Raw genomic sequence first — 22465 nt, forward strand, 5'->3', positions numbered from 1 at the left:
TACCTGCTTTCCTCACAACCAGAAAGGGGGAGAAGGGATGGTGATGCTTGGCTCACAATCATAAAAGGAAGAGAGCAGCCTGCTGTTGAAGTCCAGCAAACATCACAGAGGTTCTCTGAAACCTATTGATGTGCACCAGAAGATGTGTGGTGGATAAAGGTATGCCTGATGCCTTTTTGGCATACAATACCTCTTCATGCAGGTCTGCAATCCAGGAGTGCAGTTCTGGCTGGCTTGGCTTCAAGGGGTGTGGCCTAATATGCAAATGAGTTCCTGCTGGGCTGCTTTTACTAAAAAAAGCTTTGCTGCAATCATTTCACATGTCTTCTCTAGGAGATCCCTTCTCCATGAAGAAGACTTGGAATAATTGTTGCCTGGGGAAGAGTGATACTAGGAAGACCCGAGGAATCAAACACTTTCTGGAGCACTTCAATAATTAGGTTTCTTAGGACCGTTTTGAGTTCTTTCCCTCCAGCTTACAGCTACTCGCTCAAGCTGCTGCTGCTACAGACATTAGGAGGCAATTGGGGTTGGGAGCCAGTGCTAGGCTTTCTGGCACCCTAGGCGAATCACCCACTCGTGCCCTCTCATTATTAAAAAAAAATAGGGAAAATGAAGAGCACCAAACTTGAAACGTTTCACATTTTTAATTTACTGATTTTTAATTTAAATTCTTTTTTTAAAAAAATGTGAAATGTTATTTAAAAAAATTGTGAGAATAAGTGCTTGCTGGCCACACCAGGAAAGAGGGTGGCGGGACAGGATGAGGTGGGAGACCAAGTCGCACATTGGGGAGAGGGGGGTGGCTTGGCTTTGTTGAGGGCAGCTTGGTGATGAGAGAAGACAAGGTGACAGTGGTCAGGAGCCAGAGCAATGCGTCTGGGAGGGGGCACTCAGTGGTACCCCCTAGGCCAGGTGGTGCCCTGAGCGACTGCCTACTTTGCCTACTCCCATGCACCGACCCTGCCAGCAGGGCCCCTGCCCCTTTTGGTGGGGGCCTGCTGGCAGACACTAGGAAGGCTTTTAGTACAACCCTTGTTTATTTCAGTATGGCTTCTTTCCAGTCATGGGAGTGGGAGCTAGAATATTAGTAGCACACATGTGCCTTTGGGGCTGGTCTAAGTGTGTCTCCTGGACTGTGGTATATTTTGTGCTGGAGTTCCCTGCCCGCATCAATTCAGGTTTACACACGCCCCAGCATCCGTGCAATCCACCAGTTACAGGGCATAATGACACGGCAAATCACTCTCCCTCCCTGGTAACAGTAGGGGTATGGGTAATATCCCAGCAGAGGCTCACACACCCTCCGGCAGTATTGATGGGCACGGCGGCAGCGGGCGCAGCAGTATCCTCTTTCATCCCACATGGGGTGGAACTCGAGCCCGTTTTCTGTCTAAGGAGGGAAACGGAATCGATTAGGTACAAAGTCTTGGGTCTTGTTTACAGGGTCAAGATGAATTTAAGTTGCCCTTCCAGGCAATGATACACAGGTATACAGTGGAAACACCTAGAAATAACTTTACTAATGTTATTGGGGGGAGCGTTCTGAGTGTGGCTGAAGAACAACTGGTTAGCTTTGTCTGTCTTAATCCTAGTGGTTGTTGCTGCTTCCTTAACTTCTAGAAAGGTGAAATCAACTTTACAAGTTTGCTGGGAAGTGCTTTTATAGTCAGTGTCACTCCCAAAGGCAACAACGTGGTCCCTCCCAGCAGGGAGCAACTTTGGACTTTTCCTGGGTAAAAAAGGTAAAAGTAGTCCCCTGTGCAAGCACCAGTCATTTCTGACTCTGCGGTGACGTCGCATCACAATGTTTTGACGGCAGACTTTTTTACGCGGTGGTTTGCCATTGCCTTCCCCAGTCATCTATACTTTCCCCCCAGCAAGCCGGGTACTCATTTTACTGACTTCAGAAGGATGGATGGCTGAGTCAACCTCGAGCTGGCTATCTGAACCCAGCTTCCACCAGGATCGAACTCAGGTTGTGAGCAGAGAGTTTGACTGCAATACTGCAGCTTTAACACTCTGTGCCACGGGGCTGCTATTTTCCTGGGTACGTCATGGAATTCTATGAAATCCTAGTTTAAGCAGAAACCGTGGTAAGAGATAAAAAGAAATGTATGTGAGCTCAACGAATCTATGAAAAGTATATCCTCCTCTGGAAATTCTAAGGTTTAGCATAGAATATCATTCTCAGGGTTTGATCCCGGAGACTTACATAGTCGTTCACAGGTAAGTCCTGTTCAGTGAGTTGGCGAGCTCGCCGTCTGGGGCTGGGTCTTGCTTGCTTGGCCCAATGATTCTCTTTCATTTCCTCCTGGCCTGGCCTGTTTGTAGGGAACTGATCACCTGTCTCCCCTTCACTGTCAAAGTCGAGGGGCTCTGGTTCTGAAAGGAGCATGAGAGGAGCAGTTATCCCACAAACAGCTTTTCCAGCAGAGCAAACAAGGGCATGGCAAGATGGCCCGGAGTTTAAGAGTCACATATGGCTCCTGAACTGCAGTCTGGCCACCCTTGCCCTAAATAAATGTTACACACATTTGCACACAGAAAAAAGCCTAGCCTTGCCTTTGAGTAAATCCTGAAATTTGTTGCATGGCTTATTGTATGTATTTTCTTGTTTCTATTGCATTGCCTTCTTGCAATCCACAAGTTTTTTTTTGCATTGCTTATGGTATGCTTCATCCCTTTTATTGCAGTCTTTTAAAAAATTTTGTCATCTGCTTTGAGTCTCAGGGCGAAAGGCAGGCTATAAATGAAGTCAATACAGGAACAGATTAATCCTGGTTTAACAGCAACCTCTGAGAAGTTTATTAGCAGTTGGAATGCCAGGGGTGGGAAATACCTGGAGATTTGGGGAATGGGCTCCTTGGAGGGTGGGGCCAGGGTTTGGGAAGGGGAGGGAATTCAATAGGCCACAGAGTCCACCTTCCAAAGTGACCTTTTTCTCCAGGTGAACTGATCTCTGTCACTTGGAGATCAGTTGTAATAGCAGGCAGAGCTGGATTAACAATTAGGCCAAGTAGGCACTGGCCTATGAACCCCCAATGCCTTTAGGGCCTCAGGGCCCCCTTCCCCCCTAGTTTCCCCCCTGCTTGCGGCCCTCCCAGCCTGCATGAGCAGCCAGCAACTGAGCTGTTCTTTGCCTGACTTGCCTGGTGTACCACTGCTGCTGGCATTGTCACCAAGTTTGCCTCTCCCCTGCAGCTTAGTAAAAGGGGTCTGTAGGCTGCAGCAGGGGCCATGGGTGGTGGGGCAGGCACTCAGACTCTGAGATAATTTGTGAGGCCCCCCCCCCAAGATTTCGACTGCCTAGGGGCCTCCGTAGGGTTTAATCCAGCACTAATAGCAGGAGGTCCCTTGCCACCACCCAGAGGCTAAGCAACCAAAGTGAGACATGGATAAAGGGGCAGGGGATCCAAAGCAACGTTTCTGTGTACTGTGTTTGGAACTATAAGAAAGCTGTAACTATGGCTCTTTGTTGAAGTGCCTTGTCACAACTGAAGCTTAGAGAAAGCGTGGGAGGTGAAAATGGGTCCTGAATGTCCAGAGACCTTGTTTAGCTCTTATCAATTTCAAGAATGAACGACACTGCACAATGTAAATCCTTGTTGGCTGCCTAGGTCGTCCATTCTTTGGCGTTCCAGAGGTGGTCTTTTACTGCATTTCATTGCGGGAGCTCGGTACTTGCACCTTCTACAGGAAAGACTTTGGGATAGAATAGTGGGACAAGAAATTTACTAGGCGTTTTGTTCCTTTCTCCCTTATCTTTCATTCACTTGTGTAAATTGTAATGTCTAAGCTTTATAAATATTTGTTACAGAAGTGAATGTGAATCTTTATAGCTTTAAGAGATACGTTTTAAGATGTTCTGGTACACGGAAGCGTTGCTTTCGATCCCCCGCTACCTGGAGGCTGGCCATCCTAGCAGGCTCATGAAGCAGGCTGCTGTCTTCTGTTGTAAGTGTCTGTGGTTTAGAAGAGATATACTCCCTAGAGCTGTGAAACGGGAAGAAGAAGAAGGAGAAGAGTTTGGATTTACTTCACTTACAATCTTAAGTGGTTTACATTCTCCTTCCCTTCCCTGCCCCACAACAGACACCCTGTGAGCAGCGTTCCCTCTAAGCTGAGTTAGCGTAAGCTAGCGCACAGATTTTTAGCCTCCAGCTCACACATTTTTGTCTTAGCTCAGGAAGGATGACCCGAGAGCACTTTAATTTATGCAGTAGCTCACAGCTTTAATGCCAGAAACTCACAAAGTAGAATTTTTGCTCACGCGACTCTGCAGCTAAGCGGGAACATTGCCTGTGTGGTAGGTGGGGCTGGGAGAGCTCTGACTGAGAACTGCTTTCGAGAGAAACAGCTCTGAGAGAGTTATGACTGACCCATGGTCACCCCAGCAAGTGCATTCGGCGGAGTGGGATATAAAACCTGGTTCTCTCAGATTAGAGTCCATGCACTTAACCACTACACTAAGCTGGCCCAGTAATACCTAAAAAACTAAATTCCAGCATAAGTTTGTAAGTTAGAACTATCAGATGCATTGGAGTATATATCCATTTCAGCAGTGGCCAATGGTAGTTCTCAAGATGTTTTTTGCCTACAACTTCCAGCAGCCCCAGCCATTGGCCATGCTGGCTGGGGCTGATGGGAGTTGTAGGCAAAAAACATCTGGAGAGCTACCGTTGGCCACCCCTGTGTTAGGTCAATGCAATGAACACAAAGGGCCTAGAAAATATTTCCCAAAGACTTATTTCATTTTTTCAACAACAACAAAAAGCTGGAAATACAAGAATCACTTGGAAAATGTTTTAAACAAACCTTCCTAGGATATAGTTTCCCTTTTGGAATTAGTGAAATGCTTTGTAAGGCAAGTTTTACTCACTCAAAATGTGTGGTGTGAAGATTTTTATGTCAGACGATCTATAGTATTAGATAATTCTTGCATGTAATATATGCTATATATTTTGAAGGACAGGACAGTTTAAATGTGATGAATTTGGACATACTTATTGTGTGAGATAATACACTATTGAAACAATCAGTGCTTAATCTTAAAAGTTTAATGATATATAAATGTGTTGCTAGTCCTATTATGATTGTATGAGACAGTTTTTGTCCAAATACAACTTTCTTTCGCGTACTGCAAAATGTGCACTTTCTATTGTCAGCTTTATTGTTACCTCCCTCTCAGATGGCAAAAAGAAAGATACATGTGCTAAAGAAGCTTAACTTATAGCAGTTTGCATCCTCTCGGATTGGGTATATTTTCAGTTTTGCTTGTAGAAGCTAAAGCATTTATATTTTACATTTCAGCATTATGCTAAATAGTACAATTTTGTAACTGAGTCGTAACTGATGCCTTTTATCTTAAGGCCATAAAATAAGCCTGGTTTTTATAAGGATTATATATATTTCAATTTCCCCTCACATTTTCATTTTCTTTCTGGAAATTTCTTTTTGCTCACAGTTTCATAGGGTTCCACATGGAGCTCAGAATTACATCTGATCTCCAGGCAACAAATCAGTTCCCTAGGAGAAAATGACTCCTTGGGAGGGTGGCCTCTGAGGCATCATACCTCACCGAGTTCTCTCATGGGGATTCTGATCTCCCCATCGTTCACCTCCCCAAATCTCCACATTACTAAGACCACTACCACACACAGAGTCACTAATAACTTTTGACAGAGTTATCTAGCATGAATTGGCAAGACTGGATCTACAGAGTTTTTGAGGGGGGCAAAATTAAAAAATGGTGACCCCTTATGGGCTAGGGTTGCCAATCCCCAGGTGAGGGCAGGGGATCCCCCGGTTTAGAGGCCCTCCACCCGCTTCAGGGTTGTCAGAAAGCGGGGGGAGGGGAGGGAAATGTCTGCTGGGAACTCTGTTATTCCCTTTGGAGATTTATTCCCATAGAAAATCATGGAGAATTGATCCACGGGTATCTGGGGCTCTGGGGGGGCTGTTTTTTGGGATAGAGGCACCAAATTTTCAGTATAGCATCTGGTGCCTCTCCCCAAAATACCCCCCAAGTTTCAAAAAGATTGGACCAGGGGGTCCAATTCTATGAGCCCCAAAAGAAGGTGCCCCTATCCTTCATTATTTCCTATGGAAGGAAGGAAGAAGAAGATGATATTGGATTTATATCCCGCCCCCCACTCCGAAGAGTCTCAGAGCGGCTCACAATCTCCTTTACCTTCCTCCCCCACAACAAACACCCTGTGAGGTGGGTGGGGCTGGAGAGGGCTCTCACAGCAGCTGCCCTTTCAAGGACAACCTCTGCCAGAGCTATGGCTGACCCAAGGCCATTCCAGCAGGTGCAAGTGGAGGAGTGGGGAATCAAACCCGGTTCTCCCAGATAAGAGTCCAGACACTTAACTTTTGACAGAGTTATCTTAACTGTCAAAAGGTGTGCTGTCCCTTTAAATGTGAGGGCCAGAACTCCCTTTGGAGTTCAATTATGCTTGTCACACCCTTGATCTTGGCTCCACCCCCAATGTCTCCTGGCTCCACCCCTAAAGTCCCCAGATATTTCTTGAATTGGACTTGGCAACCCTATTATGGGCCCATTCTACCTTATGGGCCTATAGAATAGAGTAGACTCCATACCCAATTTGGTGCCCCCCCTCCAGTGGCACCTGGGGCAAGCACCCCCCTTTGCCCTCCCCCTAGATCCGGCCCTGTGAATAGGTCCAATACCCACCCCCCACCCCAGCTGAAATAAGAGACAAGCTCTTTTTCTGGCTTTTGGAAAATGCAGTTCTTTGAAGGAAACAGTTGCTTTTTTTTTTTTTTTTAAGTTGCACAAAGCCCTCTGCTGCACAAAAGCTGATAAGGAACTACAGCTGGCTTCTTCGTAGGAGAAAGACCTGACTTGGCTGCCCGAATGGCTTCTGCCACACTGAAATCCAGCTTTATCATAAGTTCAAGCTGTGGTTTTGTGTCTGCATTTCGCATAGTGGTTTCAGTTTAGGAAACAGCAACAAAAACATAATCACAGGATGGACAAAAGGGGGGAGGTCTGTTAACGTTGCCCAAAGCAGTACCTGTCAGAAAGGTTGGGTGCATCCAGTATGTAGTCACATTTTTGCAGAGGTCAAAAATCTTGGAGTTCTCCAGGAAATCTTTGCTTTCAATAGGCTTCTCCCCTGGAACCCAGACCACTGATTGCTCAAAATAGGTGGTGACTTCCTCACTCTGTAAGAAAGGAAAGGGCTTCTATCGTATGCTGTTAACCCATGGCAGCAATTGCACAGCACTTTTAACTGCACTGGTGTTGCCCAGCACTTTTAACTGAGTGGAGCTGTATGGCTTCCCCCCCCCCCCCTTCGTTACCAGTTGTGTTATGCTCCACTCTACATAGACCACAGATACATATATAAAGTTGGATCCCACTGATCTGTTCCACTAACTGTGGTTTTGCTCCAGTTCTACAAGCCCTCCCCCAAGGCAAAATGTCCATCCATTGGCAGAATCCCCAGATCAAGGATGGGACTGTGGTTTCTGGACAACAGTGAGGCTTCTAAGATTCTCCTGCACCTTTCAGCTCTCGCATGGACCATGCTAGGAATCCTGGCATCTCTCTTCCCTCTCTTGGAATGACATCGCTTCCCATGCATTGAGGGGATGGGGCCTTGTCCAGGCTGTCTTGGATAAAGTCAAACTGTTGGTCCCTTTAACCCGGGGGTTCCCAACGTTTTTGAGGCTGCGGGCACCTTTGGAATTCTGAAGCAGTGTGGTGGTGCAAGCCCAAAATGGCCACTGCAGCTTACCTTCGGTCACATTATGAAGACACTTGTGCTGTGGTGGCAGCTGCTGCTATTGCAACATTTTAAGAACATAAGAGAAGCCATGTTGGATCAGGCCAATGGCCCATCCAGTCCAACATTCTGTGTCACACGGTGGCCAATATATTTTAAGAAAAACACAGCTAATCAAATACACCAATGGCCAATCAGAGGAGGGGGAAAGGGCTCCATGGTACCCACGGGGACCACCTTGGGATCCCCCACTCTAATACAGAATTGTCTACACTGGTGATAGCTTTCTGGAGCCTCAAACCAAAGTCTTTTCCTATCCCTTCAAACTAGAGAGCCAGTTTGGTGTAGTGGTTAAGTGTGTGGACTCTTATCTGGGAGAACCAGGGTTTGATTCCCCACTCATCCACTTGCATCTGCTGGAATGGCCTTGGGTCAGGCATAGCTCTGGCTGAGGTTGTCCTTGAAAGGGCAGCTGCTGTGAGAGCCCTCTCAGTCCCACCCACCTCACAGGGTGTCTGTTGTGGGGGAGGGAGATAAAGGAGATTGTGAGCTGCTCAGACTTTTGAGTGGAATATAAATCCAATGTCTTCTAGATAGGGTAGAGATTGTGCATGGAACCTTCTGCCTGCATTCTACCACTAACTAAGGCATGACTAGGGTTGCCTGGTCCTTCCAGGCCACTGGTAGGGTGTGCGGTAGGGTTGCCAGAACCAGGGTGAGAAACTTCTAGAGATTTGGGGGTGGAGCCTGGGAAGGAGCGGGACCTCAGTGAGGCACAATACCACAGAGTCCACCTTCCAAAGCATCCATTTTCTCCAGGGGAACTGATCTCTGTAGTTTGGAGATGCGCTGTAGTTTTGGGGGATTCCCAGATCCCACCTGGAGGCTGGCATCCCTACAGCGACCCATGTATGTTTCCAACATAGTAGCTAAATTTTTCAAGACGCACTTGTCAGGGTACCAAGATTTAGAATCTGCAAAATAAAAGATTAACAAAAGAAATGTGGTAGGTTTTGTATTTTGGAGGAGCTGTGCAAGGGGGTGGGGGTGGGGAGATGAAATTCCACTCCCCTGTTTTCGCTGGGCCAGTTTCAGCCTTAAAACTGATTCCATCTGGACAGCTTTAGCTGGGCCTCAACACGCGGGGGGTGGGGCAATCTGCCTGGTCTGTGAGCAATTTAAAAGTTAATGGGATTGCTCTCAGTCTGTACTTTCCATGCAGTCGTGAATCCCTGGCACTCCTTGGAGTTTCATTGAATTCCATAAATTATTTCATTCTGCATACCTCAGGCTTCTCTGCTTCCAAGTTCGATGTTTCTGGTATCCCTTTCATTTGACTTCGGATGAAGCATTTTGGATCGCCCACAAAAAAGATACTGGTTATACCCTAATGAAACAAACAGCCAGGTGAAGTGGGAATGGTGTGTATGTGTGTAAATCAACTTCATGCAGCCTTACCCAGCCTCCACTGAATAGAGCTAGCATGGTAAAGTAGTTAGGAGCAGTGGACTCTACTTTGGTAAACTGGATTAGATTTCTCACTCCTCCACGTGAAGCCTTCTGGGTGACTTTGGGTCAGTCACAGTTCTCAGAGAACTCTCTCAGTTCCACCTGCCTCGCAAGGTGTCTTTTGTAGGGTTGCCAGGTCCATCTCAGGAAATACCTGGGGATTTTGGGGGTGGAACCAGCAGCAAGGCTGTGACAAGCACGATTGAGCTCTGAAGAGAGTTCCGGCCATCACATTTAAAGGGGCCGAGCTCCTTTTAAATGTGTTCCCTTCATTGAAAATAATGGAAGATGGGGGCCTAATCACACTGAGGGACACTACTATAACCTTCTGATCAGACTACCGTAATGTACTGTGTGCAGGATTGCCTCTGAAGACTTCTCAGAAGCTTCAACTGGTGTAGAATGTGGCAGCGGGACTCCTGTCTAGAATCGGTGCTTGGAATGTAGAAGACCAGTGTTGGGTCAACTGCATTGGTTGCTACTATGCTTCTGGGCCCAGTAAAAAGTGTTGGCTATCACCTTTAAAGACCTTCATGACCTGGGACCCTCATACGTCTTGAACTGCATCTCCCACCATACTGCCAAGATTGCCTGTTGTGCTCCTCAGAAAACCTTCTCTTGGTGGCACCCTCAATTAGGGTGGCCCGTTTGAAGAAGAAGACCGCAGATTTATACCCCACCCTTCTCTCTGAATCAGAGTCTCAGGCTTACAATCTCCTTTATCTTCTTCCCCCACAACAGACACCCTGTGAGATAGGTGGGGCTGAGAGAGCTCTCACAAAAGCTGCCCTTTCAAGGACAACTCTTGTGAGAGCTATGGCTGTCCCAAGGCCATTCCAGCAGCTGCAGGTGGAGGAGGGTGGAATCAAACCCGGTTCTCCCAGATAAGAGTCTGCACAGTTAACCACTACACCAAACTGGCTCTCTTTGACAACAATTTAGTCATGGGCATTCTCTGTGGCAGGTCCTTTCCTCTGAAATGGCCTACAGGAGTCGGTATGGCAGGAATCTTGCTGAATCCAGGAACATGGAAGGTTGCGTCTGTTCCGGAGGGTATTGAGTAGAGAGTAAACCTTCTTTGGCTATATTAACTCTGTTTTCTGGCTTGACGCTATGGTTCCCAGCCTCCAGATGGGGTCTGGAGATCTCCCACTTTTACAGCTGAACTCCAGCTGGCAGAGGTCCGCTCCCTGGAGGAAATAGCTGCTTTGAAGGGTGGGCTCTATGGCAGGGGTGTCAAACTCATTAGTTATGAGGGCTGGCTCTGACATAAATGAGACCTTGTCAGGCCGGGCCATGTGAATCATAAAATGTAATGCCAGGTAGCGGAGACATAAACTTTATAAAGGACACAGACAAACACAAAGGTTTTTTTTTAAAAAAAACCCTTAAAATAAAACATGCTTAAAAGCAGGGTGTTTTTTTTGGAGCAGGAATGCAGTTCTGGCTGGCTTGGCAGCCTAATATGCAAATGAATCCCTGCTGGGTGGCCTAATATGCAAATGAGTCCCTGCTGGGATTTGTCTACAAAAAAGCCCTGTGTGAAGCAATGGTGATTTCAGGGGGTGTGGCCTAATATGCAAATGAGCCCCCCCTGCTGGGATTTTTTAACCAAAAAAGCCCTGCTTAAAATATTAGCACTCTTGCAATATTTTATTTAACAGTCTCTGATAACTGAAGGAAGCAGACTTGCTCACCGGCCTAATAGGAGCCCTCTGGGGGCCTGATTTGGCCCTCAGGCTGCATATTTGACACCCCTGCTCTAGGACATTGTACCATGATGAGGCCTCTCCCCTCCCTAAATCCCACCCTTTTTGGGATGCACCCCCAAAGTCTCCAGGTATTATCCAACACAGACCTGACAGCCCTACATTTCACTTTCAGTTTTAATTCTATGTTGGGTTTAACTCATTGGACACTTAAGGTTGCCAACTCCAGCCTGAAAAGTTTCTGGAGATTTGAGGGTGGTGGCTGAGAAGGGGGCTCAGCTGCCATTTCTTCCTGGGGAGCTGATCTCTGTAGTCAGGAGTTCAGCTGTAAATCCAGGACAATTCCAGGCCTTGCTTGGGGGATGTCTGCCCGACTTACGAGGTCTATGTCTTACAGCTTTTGCTCTTTAGTTAGCTGCCTTCTGTTTGTGGGGTTAAAACTTGAGTTTTTTAAATAATACAAGCAAATGCTACATATTCCTGTTGAGTCCAGGACTTTCTTTGAATCCTGTTGATCGGGAGAAAATGTTTTAAATATATTTAACTACATTAACTGAGAGCCAGTTTGGTGTAGTGGTTAAGTGGGTGGACTCTTATCTGGGAGAACCAGGTTCGATTCCCCACTCCTCCACTTGCAGCTGCTGGAATTGTCTTGCGTCAGCCATAGCTCTTGCAGAGCTGTCCTCGAAAGGGCAGCTTCTGTGAGAGCTCTCTCACCCACCTCACAGAGTGTCTGTTGTGGTAGAGGAAGGTAAAGGAGATTGTAAGCTGCTCTGAGATTCAGAGTGAAGGGTGGGGTATAAATCCAATATCTTCAGAATCTTCTTCATCTTAAAATATTAAGGTGGGACAAGGATTTCAATATCTACGTGGGGAGACTCGACAAAATTTAAAGGCCAGCTTTTGTATGTATTCCATGATTTCTTCTGCCACCCCCATCTCCCAGCAGAGTGTATCAAAAGCGTTAATGGTTTATGGCTCATACTTCATAAAATAGCAAAGCTATGATGAAAACAGGTCAGATGCCTTGTAAAAGAAAAGGGAGTTGTGCCTTTAGCATGCATACCTAATGCATAAACCCATGCAATTGTTCTATCACTATTGTCATTTACTGTGCAGAATCGGTAGAAATACAACTGCTGAAGAATATGTAGTTGGAAAGGGGGTAGAGTGATCTCTCCCTGCCCCTGGAAAAAGGGCCTCCTTTAACTTATGCCATGGGGAGGGGGGACACACATACATACGTTTTTGAAGTCATGTATTTCCAAAACTTCTTCACTGCCCTTTCCAGTTTGAAAGATCTCTGTCCTGCTGACAGGGTCGATCTTCATGAATATCTTTTGCATCTCTCCTTGGCTGACAAAGGTGTGCTCCATGCCGTAAATCTGGAAGGACAGACAGTGTATTGGGTGTCGTGGTGCGTGTGCCTGGTATACAGACACTGAGGCAAACCCCCTTGGTGTGCACGTGGATCAATTCTTTGGCCTTTCTAATGTGCGCACAGTATGGAAAGTTTAAGATGAAGGTTAGGAAAGAGAGGCACGCTGCCTCTTTCAGTGCTCTCCAAGTACAGGCTGTGCTTTCAATCAGCCCAAGCGGCATCTGAAGACACCTTGTAAAAGGCTTATTGGCACTCTGGTTTTTATGCAAGGAATGTTTTTCCCCCCTTACGACTTTGGCTGATTGTCTCCTTTCGGAGGTATCCCCCCTCCCAAGAGTCCTTTGCAATCCTGGTGAAATCTGAGCTTCAGAGCCTATGACTCAAACAGACAGGATGTGTGGAGTACTATGAATGGAGGGCTTTTTCTTCTTTTAAAATCAGGTATTTGGGACTATGGCATGAAGGAAGGAAAGGGTTAAGTTTCTCTTTCATTTCTATGACCAAAAACCACCCTGGGGAGCCACTCTTTGCCTTGCCTGTTTGCTGTATTATCGATACCTGTAAGGTTCCCCAACAGGGCAAACAGTGGTTAATTGGAGCTGTTTATGGGTGGGAAAACGGCAGGGTGGGAGTGGTTTAGTCCCCTCAGCCATGATCCTTATCTGAATGGGGGTTCTGAGTGCCTGATGTGCCCAGCACAATGACATCACCTGGAAATGATCTAATTGCACCGGGCATGTTGTATGGGGGGCACTCTTTAGCATTTGAGTAAAAATACTCTATGACACCATAGAGTTTCCACCAAAATGCTAGAGTGTTCCCCACACAATATACCAGGAATGATTATGTAACTTCTCGGTGACAGCACTGCGTCATGCATGAGAACAGTCCCCCCCTTCCCCCGCCGGATGCCAGGTAAGTCCTGGCAACCCATATAAATATGTATGTGAACACACACACACATCCTCTCCACCCAGGGCTTTTTTTGAGCAGGAACACACAGGAATGCAGTACTGGCTGGCTTGGCATAACGGGGTGTGGCCTACTATGCAAATGATTTCCTGCTGGGCTTTTTCTACAAAAAAGCCCTGTCTCCACCCCTATCTGTACAAAGTGAGGGCAGTCCCCAATGCCGGCAGCCAGGTAAGAGCTGGCAACTCATATATCAGGGGTGGCCAATGGTAGCGCTCCAGATGTTTTTTGCCTACAACTCCCATCAGCCCCAGCCATTGGCCATGTTGGCTGGGGCTGATGGGAGTTGTAGGCAAAAAACCTCTGGAGAGCTACCATTGGTCACCCCTGCCATATATATTAGATACAGGCCTCAGATTCAGCAGGAGCTCACAGAAGCACAGCTCTTGAACCTTTCTAAGGGTTCCCCCTCTTCCTCCCCACCTACCTTGTCCATTGAATAGTAGGTGCAGCTGCATAACAATGCCTGGATTAGGAGAGCGGGCAGCCAGCCAGCCATGAGGGGCTTTGCCATGCCCCAAGCAGCCTTCATTAACCCTTGGAGAAGCCCGCGCCACCTTTTTTCCACTTCTTATGTGATTTTGGGAGGCAGGTGGCTTGCTGGCCTTTTGACTGGGGAGGGGAGGGCAGCCAAGGAGAGCCCCAGGCAAGTGAGGTCTGCTTGGGCTGGCTGAATCTCTAGCCAGCCCAAGCAGGCCTCGCTTGCCCAGGGCTCTCCTTTCTTGCATTGAGATGCTTTTGGTGGGGGGGGGGCAGTGGTATATGCTAATGAGCTCTGTCACCTATTTTTCTACAAAATGACCCCTGATTAGATAGATATATATCTCCACCTCTACAAAGCCCCATTGTGCAAATTTTTTGATCCACACTCTGGGGCCATTGTTCAGAATGGCCCCAGAGTGTGATTAGATATTTTGATTGCTGATACCTGGAGTGCCAAACACTTGTTCTCCTCAACAGCCAGGCCACCCCGAAGTCTAAACTCAAGGATCTGTGGGCCAGAACAGCAAAATTACCTACTTCATGTGCCAGCAGTTCTGGTACACTATTCGTCCAGTCTTCTGCTCTTACAAAGGGGAAATGGAGTTTCACAGAGTAAGCCTGAATCTACACACCCAGTTTCTGGTCAAAGGCGCGTGTTCTACTACCTCCTGACTTTCCGGCAAGCAGAGCAGGGATGAAGGTGTAGTGCATCACTTCAAATGGAAGCGCAGGGCCCCCTTCTTGGTGCTTGCTTATGGATTCAAGGCTGAAAGCTGTTTTCTTTTTGCAACGTTTTGCTCTGCTTCTTTATTTGGGTTTCCTCAAGCTGGCTTGACATTGGAAATCAAGTCCTGGAGGCGTTTGTTTTTCCTGGAAGGTCGTCTGGATGGCTGAGCAAACAGTTGTTTCCTGATGTTACAAGGGCAGCAAGACGAGGAGGAGAGAACTACATACTGTCTCTTGAAAATGTCATTGGGGGGTTGGCCTCCTTCCCGCATCTCTATTTCTGAAATTCTGCAGGATGCGCAATTGTCAGTCGTCATATATGTATGTTGACAGGGGTGTCCAAATAGACTGGGATGAATACATTGCTGATCCCTCCACAACTGACTGGTAGAGATGTGGGCTGCCAGGGGCCCTGAAGGCCAATGAAGGGCAGGGACCATGGCTTTGCAGTAGAGCATCCGCAAGGTTCAGTCCCTGGCATCTCCAGTTAACAGGCTCAGGTAACAGGTGGTGTGAAAGATCCGATGCCCTGGAGGGCCACTGCCTGTCAGGAGGACAATACTGACCTTGAACAAATGAACATATCAAGCTGCCTTATACTGAATCAGACCTTTGGTCCATCAAAGTCAGTATTGTCTTCTCAGACTGGCAGCGGCTCTCCAGGGTCTCAAGCTGAGGTTTTTCACACCTATTTGCCTGGACCCTTTTTTGGAGATGCCAGGGATTGAACCTGGGACCTTCTGCTTACCAAGCAGATGCTCTACCACTGAGCCACCGTCCCTCCCCTGGCAGACCAATGGTCTGATTCTACACAAGGCATGTGAGTAAGCATAAATAATTCTCATTCATGTGAGTAAGCATAAATGAAGTAAAACAAATTCTACAAAAATAGCCCTGAAATGAAGTAAATAATAAGTAACCAATCACTCTTGGTGCAATGCATTCCAGGATCTTTAGAAATTCAACATATTCTTATGGCTGTTTGGAATAGGGTTGCCAGGTCTGTGTTGAAAAATACCTGGAGACATTGGGGGTGGATCCAGGAGAGGGTGGGGTTTGGGGAAGGGAGGGGCCTCAGCCACAGAGTCCACCCTTCCAAGCAGCCATTTTTTCCAGGGGAGCTGATCTCTGCCAGCTGGAGATCAGGCATAAAAACAGGAGATCTCCAGGCCCCACCTGGAGGCTGGCAGCCCCAGTTGGAAAGGACCTATTTATTCCAGTTAGGAATGTCAATGAATTTTGCTGGGCAGCTCAAAATCCCCTTTTTGATTTCGCGTGGGAGTTGAAGCCATGAATCTTTATTTTCATGCTGTTTTCTTGTGCGCTGTGTGCAATTTAGGCCTTCCATTTAAGCATTATTTTGACATTATTGTGATGTATAAAGAGCCTATAGCATAAAATAAAAGTAAAAAAAAAATGACTTGGAATGACCAAAGTGGAAATAGACAAACCAAAAAGGCTCCATTTGACCTCCTAGAAAACAAAAGAAGAAATGAGAAAGTCTGTATTTCTCCATTCCTAGTCCCCAGCGGGCATCCTGTCACATTCCTTTCATTTCAGATTCCAGGGGCTGGGCTGGGTCGCCATTGGGAACTGGCGATGGATTTGCAGCTAAGCCCTAGTACCTACTTGCTGCGTGGCGAAAAGACCTGAGGATGAGATGTGCCTGGAATGCAAACGACTTCTCCAGATGTAGCTTCTGAATAGCAGCAGCTGATGACAAACAGATGTTGCTGTCAGGTCGGACAATGAAGGAAAGTAAGGCTGGGTTGCCTGGCAGCTTGTCGCTGGCAGAAGCCTCCCTGCTGTCTCCGCAAAAGGCATCCCAGCTTGTGCTGCCTGGCGAGATCTCACAAATCTTTTGCTACCTCTTGATTCTCTCGGGGTGAAAACAGGCTTGGCCCTGCTGAAAAGGATGCTGCTTGCAAGCCTGTGGAAATGCACTGGGCTCCTTCTCTCTGGCTCTGGGAATACGGTGACTGCACTGGGCGGCATCAGGGGAGCAGTCCCTAACAATCAATGGTCAGCAACTAATCCCTCTTGGTTTGGTGCATTTAGTGGTCATCAGGGGTAATTTCGTAGCAAAAGAGGTGTCGGAGCGCATTAGCACAACCCATTCGCGTTGCTCATTTGCACATGCCACATAGCCCTGTTGACACCAGAAGATATCAGCTCATCATCTACCTTAAAATGCTTCTTGAATTATAATTGTCATAATAAAACCTTACTTCTATCATACTTTTTCAGTTTACTTTCTCCACAGTGGCATGAGGAAGATTTCCATCTGTCTTCTTGATATGTTTTGGTTATTTCCCCATTTTTTGCGAGGAAAAAACGTTAGAACGTTTGTCAAATCTTAGAGTCCAGCAAAATTCTTACAGGGGGTTTGAACAATGGAGCCCAGAAGCAAGTATTTTTTTTTGGGGGGGGGGGTAAGAAAGAAAGAACACAATGAAATTTAGAGGTTCCGGAGCTCTGCTCTTGTGAACTCCTGCCCAAAATGAGGCCTGGTGGTCAGGTGGAAGTTCTCTGTATCCTCAAGGCCATTTGGAACTTGGTACCTGTGCATGCTGAGACAATGTGGCCTAACAGCTAGAGTTTCAGGTTAGAGTCTGGGAGAATTGGCTTTGAATTCCTGCTCTGCTGGGAGACTCCTTGGGTGATCTGGGGCTAATCTCCCTCTAACCAATCCATCTCAAAGAGGAAGGAGGGGAAAGCAATCTTGTAAGTCACTTTGGATCTTCACTAGGGAGAAAGGCAAGGCATACAATAATTAAAATAAGCTAAATTCCAGGGATCATTTGGTGTTCTACTTTATTTGTGTGTCTTGAGTGTACTCTGTGCTACCCATTCCCAATGAATTTGTGGCCATGGCACAGAGTGGTAAAGCTGCAGTACTGCAGTCCAAGCTCTGCTCACGACTTGAGTTCAATCCCGGAAGAAGCTGGGTTCAGGTAACCGGCTCAAGATTGACTCAGCCTTCCATCCTTCCGAGGTCAGTAAAATGAGCACCCAGTTTGCTGGGAGTAAAGTGGAGATGACTGGGGAAGGCAGTGGCAACCACCCCATAAAAAGTGCTGTGAAAATGTCATGATGTGATGTCACCCCAGAATCGGAAATGACTGGTGCTTGCACAGGGGACAACCTTACCTTTTTATTTTGTTAGTATTCTCTGACAATTGTGGAGAAGGGGGATGAACTACATCAGACACTGAAGCCACAGACCCTGACCACTAGAAACCCTTTGGCTTTGGTGATTTCACCTGGCCTATTTTTTTAGAGGAATGTTTCTCTTTAAAAAAAACACCCACCCCTCCGAAAAGTAAGAATCCGACGGTGCTGCAGTTCTGCAACCAGTCCTGCAGAATGGAATGCATACAGTTTGGGAAGAGAATTGCCCCAGGGTTTAAGAGGAGCACTAGAGATCATGCTTTTATAGAACCTGTGCATTCAGGAATTGTGGTCTGAATTGCCCAGGTGAATCACTGGCAGTGGTTGGGCTGTTGGGTGAAGACCGAGTCTTCCCTTTGCAAATGTCGGGTAGCTTTGGTTGCTCGCAGGTGGGATTGTGGCCGGCAGGTGGATTTAGCAAGTGGACGAAGGTCAGCAGCTGCCTCACCTTGAGATATGCTGACCCTGGTCCTGAGGTGTAGGTAAATTTTGAAATGCGATTGGCATAAAGTGGCTCTGGATACTGCTTAACGAAAGAAAAGAACACAGCAGAGCAGATCTCCCCCTTTAAGAGCAGGCTTGCCTCCTGGCCCCTTCATGCCGCAGACGCATTAAAGTTCAAAACTCAATCCATGGTCATCAATCACCCGCCAGATTTGGCTCCTTCGCCTGTAATGTGGTGGCATAATGGGTTCCCCACCCACTTCTGGCAAGATAATTGAAACAAAATGTGAACATACTTTCTTGCAATTAATTGCGCGGCCGATGCTGTGGAGGTTTTTGTGGCAAAAGCCCCATCGGGTTTTTTTTTCTTTAAAAAAAAAAGTTTATAAAGCTTTCCATAAAAATCACCTTGAGTATTCAGAGTTTGGTTTTCTAAATAAGGGGGGGGGGGTGGCCTTAGGGCTAAACAGGGGCTAAACAGAACTTTTGTGGAGAGAAAAGAAATATCACTTGCATCCAAGTGGGAAAAGAGAACTTACTTTGTTAGGCGGTGGATTCCAAAAGTAGTGGACGCCTAGAAACGTCAGGATGAGAGAGAGCACCAGGATAAAAAACAGCACCCCACAGATCTTGTATCTTTTGACAAGCTCCTTCTGGGCTTTAGAAGTTTGTGCCTAAGGGTAAAGAAAAGGTCAAAATGAGAAAAGGTGTTGGGTCAAGGCAAGCAGCAGTGGAGGATGTACATATGCATGGGAATATAGAAACCCCGATTTGCAAGAAATCGGGACACACAAAACACCCACTCTGTAAAAGAGAATAAAACCCACTTACATCTTGGATGCTGAAGAGTCCCTCGGAGCTCTCTGGGGGTTGCTTTCTCATGTTGTCTTCCCTCGGGGTGAAATTTCCTTCTGCATGCAGAGAGAGGGCGAGAGCACTGAAGCTGAGGTGGAGTCACACTGCCTTGGCTCCAAGTGTGTCAGAGAGGGAAAAGTTTGCTCTCTGTCTCGGGCTGGCTGTGCAAAATTGTGCTTTCCCACAGGGGGTGGTGGGTTCTCAGGGGAGGGCAGGATGCACCAGTGTGGGGCTGCATGAGGGTAAGGGGAGGATTTGTGCATTGGATGGGAGGCGAGGTGTCATGCGCCAGCTTTCGTTATGAACTGGCAATGGCTGTGGGTGTACATTTTATGTGCCTACTGGGAGTGTGTGTGTGTGTGGGAAATGCTGCCCCTCCCTCTAGGCTGGGGGATTTTTGTTTGGAGCGGGCATTGGTGGTGGTGAGGTGCTGAATCCTTTTTATCTGCCTGCCCCCAAAACCATCAATGTGGTGATCAAATCAAGTTCAAGCCATCTGACATAGAATCTGCAGTAAAGAAAACTTACTTGGGAAGCTTTTGCTTTGGCCGTCATGTCGCAGTCGACTTACGGCCACCCCATGGGTTTTTCAAGGCAAGAGATATTCAGAGGTGGTTTGCCATTGCCTGCCTTTGCAGAGCAACCCTGGAATTCCTTGGTGGTCTCCTAAACAAGTACAAACCAGGACCAACCCTGCTTAGTTTCCAAGATCTGACAAGAGCGCGCTAGCCTGGATAGCTCAGGCAAACCCAATCTCATCTGATCTTGTAAGCTAAGCAGGGTTGACTCAGGAAAGTACGGTACTTGGATGGGAGACCTCCTTGGAATACCAGCAGTCTGGAGGTGGGGGCAGCTTTCTTCAACCACCTCCCAGAATGTCCTCCAGGCCCCCAGTAGGGGTCAGTCACCAAGACTTCAAGGTGCAGACACTCACACATGCACATATACACATGGACCCCCTTCCCCCCAAAAAAAGAAGGAAGGAAGGAGATATTGGATTTATATCCCGCCCTATACCCTGAATCTCAGAGTCTCAGAGTAGTCACAATCTCCTTTACCTCCCCCTCCAGCAGACACCCTGTGAGGTAGGTGGGGCTAATAGAGCTCTTACAGCAACTGCCCTTTCAAGGACAACTCCTACAAGAGCTATGACTGACCCAAGGCCATTCCAGCAGCTGCAAGTTGAGGAGTGGGGAATCAAACCTGATTCTCCCAGATGAGAGTCCGTGCATTTAACCACTACACCAAAACTGGCTGAAAGAAAGAAAGAAAGAAAGAAAGAAAGAAAGAAAGAAAGAAAGAGAGAAAGAGAGAAAGAGAGAAAGAAAGAGAGAAAGAAAGAAAGAGAGAAAGAAAGAGAGAGAGAGAGAAAGAAAGAAAGAAAGAAAGAAAGAAAGAAAGAAAGAAAGAAAGAAAGAAAGAAAGAAAGAAAGAAAGAAAGAAAGAAAGAAAGAAAGAAAGAGATCAGGCTAGCCTGGGCAGTCCAATTAAGGAGGTGATAAGGATATCAAACTCTTAAAAATAAACAGCTACTTGGTGACTTGTTGAGCAGATTTATTAGTCAGCTGAGGACCGTCGGAATAAAAGAGTCTTATGTTGCATTAAACAACAAATAAATGTCTCCTGAACGCTTCTAAGGAGGGTGTTTCACAATTGGGGTGCCACCACAGAAAAGGCCCTGTGCTAGGAAGCTACTCACCTATGTTTGGAATGCTGGGACGTGGAGAACAAAGATCTCCAGTGAAGATCTCAGTCCTGGAGGATTGGCTATGGCAGGGGTGTGTGACCTAATATGCAAAGGCGCTCCTGCTACAAAAAGAAGAAGAAGATATTGGATTTATATCCTGCCCTCCACTCCGAAGAGTCTCAGAGCGGCTCACAATCTCCTTTACCTTCCCACCCTGTGAGGTGGGTGGGGCTGGAGAGGGCTCTCACAGCAGCTGCCCTTTCAAGGACAACCTCTGCCAGAGCTATGGCTGACCCAAGGCCATGCTAGCAGGTGCAAGTGGAGGAGTGGGGAATCAAACCTGGTTCTCCCAGATAAGAGTCCGCACACTTAATCACTTAAAAAGCCCTGTTTAAAAAGCTGAGGTATCTGCTGATTGACTGGAAGGGACATTTTAGCTACCTTTTTATGGATAGATCTTGTGCTTCCATGGACAATTTTTAAATCCTCTCCTTCCTCTTAGGAGCTTAGGGCAGCAGTACACAAAGTTCTCTCCTCCTTCATTTATTCTGGCAACAGCCTGGTGGTGACATAGATTAAGTGGAGTGAGAGGTCAAACACTGAGCTCAATGGCAGAGGAGAGATTCGAATCCAGGTCACCCAGCTGTAGCCTGACACCATAACCACCGCATGACTCCAGCTGTCCGATGTGTTATTTACTGGCATAAGAGCATGAGAACGGGAATGGCATGCAAACCAGTATTTATATACAAATGTGTATCTTCCAGGCTTTCAGCCTGCCCTTCTGAGTTGGTGACTCGCATAAATATAACACCTCGACTGAAACTGCACAAAACTGATGATAATTTAATAATTATAACAAAGATAACCTTTTTCCGTGAGTGGCAGCTTTTGATACGTACGTTACTTCACACTTCCTCCAGGATCTTGCAGAAATGTCTGTGGTATGCTTGTCACTTCTCCAAGTGGCAAGAAGTTCCAGGGACTGCATTCTTGCTTGGATATGAGCAGGCAGAGGTCAGCTGGAGGCACAAGGGCATTCCTACAGAACAGCACAAGACCCAGGCTTTCTTTGTAGCAGGAGCCCCTTTGCATCTTAGGCCACACACACCTGATGTAGCCAATCCTCCAAGAGCTTACAGGGCTCTTGGTACAGGGCCTATTGTAAACTTCAGGAGGATTGGTTACATCAGGTGGATGTGGCCTAAGATGCAAAGGAGTTCTTGTAGTCTAGGGCTGGAGTCCTCAACCTTTTTGAGCCTGCAGGCACCTTTGGAAACCTGATCCAGCATGGAGGACACAACCATGAAAGGTCAGAGAATGAGGTTATGCATAACTCTAATAGCAACTCCTCAACGTTTTAGGCAGAAGCTCTGCTTAACAGGATGCCTTTTAAAACAAATATATTGTTTTAAAACATATTTTTTGCTTACACCATTGGCAGCCATACCTTCTTGCTGAGCAGCAGTTTATAGACAGAAAACCCTTAAGCATCCTCTCTCTCTCTCTCTCTGCCTGACCAAAAATGACACAACATGCACTTTCCAGCTGGCTTTTACTGTGTGAACTGGCAATATCCAGTTGGCGTGCACTGAAAGTGAATTGAAAGTGCATTATTTAGTGTGTGTGATTGCAGCCATAGTTAAGAAGTGTGGGAAAGAGCATCTGGATAGCTAACAACCTTATTTATTTATTTAGTAGACTTCTATTCCGCCTTTTCCCATAACGGGCTCAGGGCGAATCACAACATACATTGAAAAATAAAAACCTA

At 46.8% G+C, this 22465-nt stretch overlaps 1 protein-coding gene across 1 annotated transcript; it reads right to left on the bottom strand.

The window, feature by feature from the left end:
- Window positions 1-1183: 1183 nt before the first annotated feature.
- Window positions 1184-19245, bottom strand: TNMD (tenomodulin). The gene is made up of 7 exons (XM_060249828.1): window positions 18984-19245; window positions 18692-18826; window positions 12220-12360; window positions 9043-9144; window positions 7044-7194; window positions 2216-2385; window positions 1184-1393 (listed from the first exon to the last, which is right to left on the bottom strand). Exons 1-7 carry the CDS (start codon window positions 19032-19034, stop codon window positions 1184-1186), a joined length of 960 nt encoding a protein of 319 aa, XP_060105811.1. The 5' UTR covers window positions 19035-19245.
- Window positions 19246-22465: the final 3220 nt, after the last annotated feature.

Source organism: Heteronotia binoei, chromosome 11, assembly GCF_032191835.1.
Source record: "Heteronotia binoei isolate CCM8104 ecotype False Entrance Well chromosome 11, APGP_CSIRO_Hbin_v1, whole genome shotgun sequence".
NCBI classification, from domain to species: Eukaryota; Metazoa; Chordata; class Lepidosauria; order Squamata; family Gekkonidae; genus Heteronotia; species Heteronotia binoei.

Excerpts from the sequence above, each read along its gene's own strand:
- TNMD (XM_060249828.1), bottom strand. The coding sequence starts at position 19,034 with ATGAGAAAGCAACCCCCAGAGAGCTCCGAGGGACTCTTCAGCATCCAA. Across the intron at positions 12,361-18,691 it reads GGAATCCACCGCCTAACAAA|ATTTACGGCATGGAGCACAC; the intron begins GTAAGTTCTCTT and ends CTGTCCTTCCAG. Across the intron at positions 7,195-9,042 it reads TGGAAGCAGAGAAGCCTGAG|AGTGAGGAAGTCACCACCTA; the intron begins GTATGCAGAATG and ends CCTTTCTTACAG.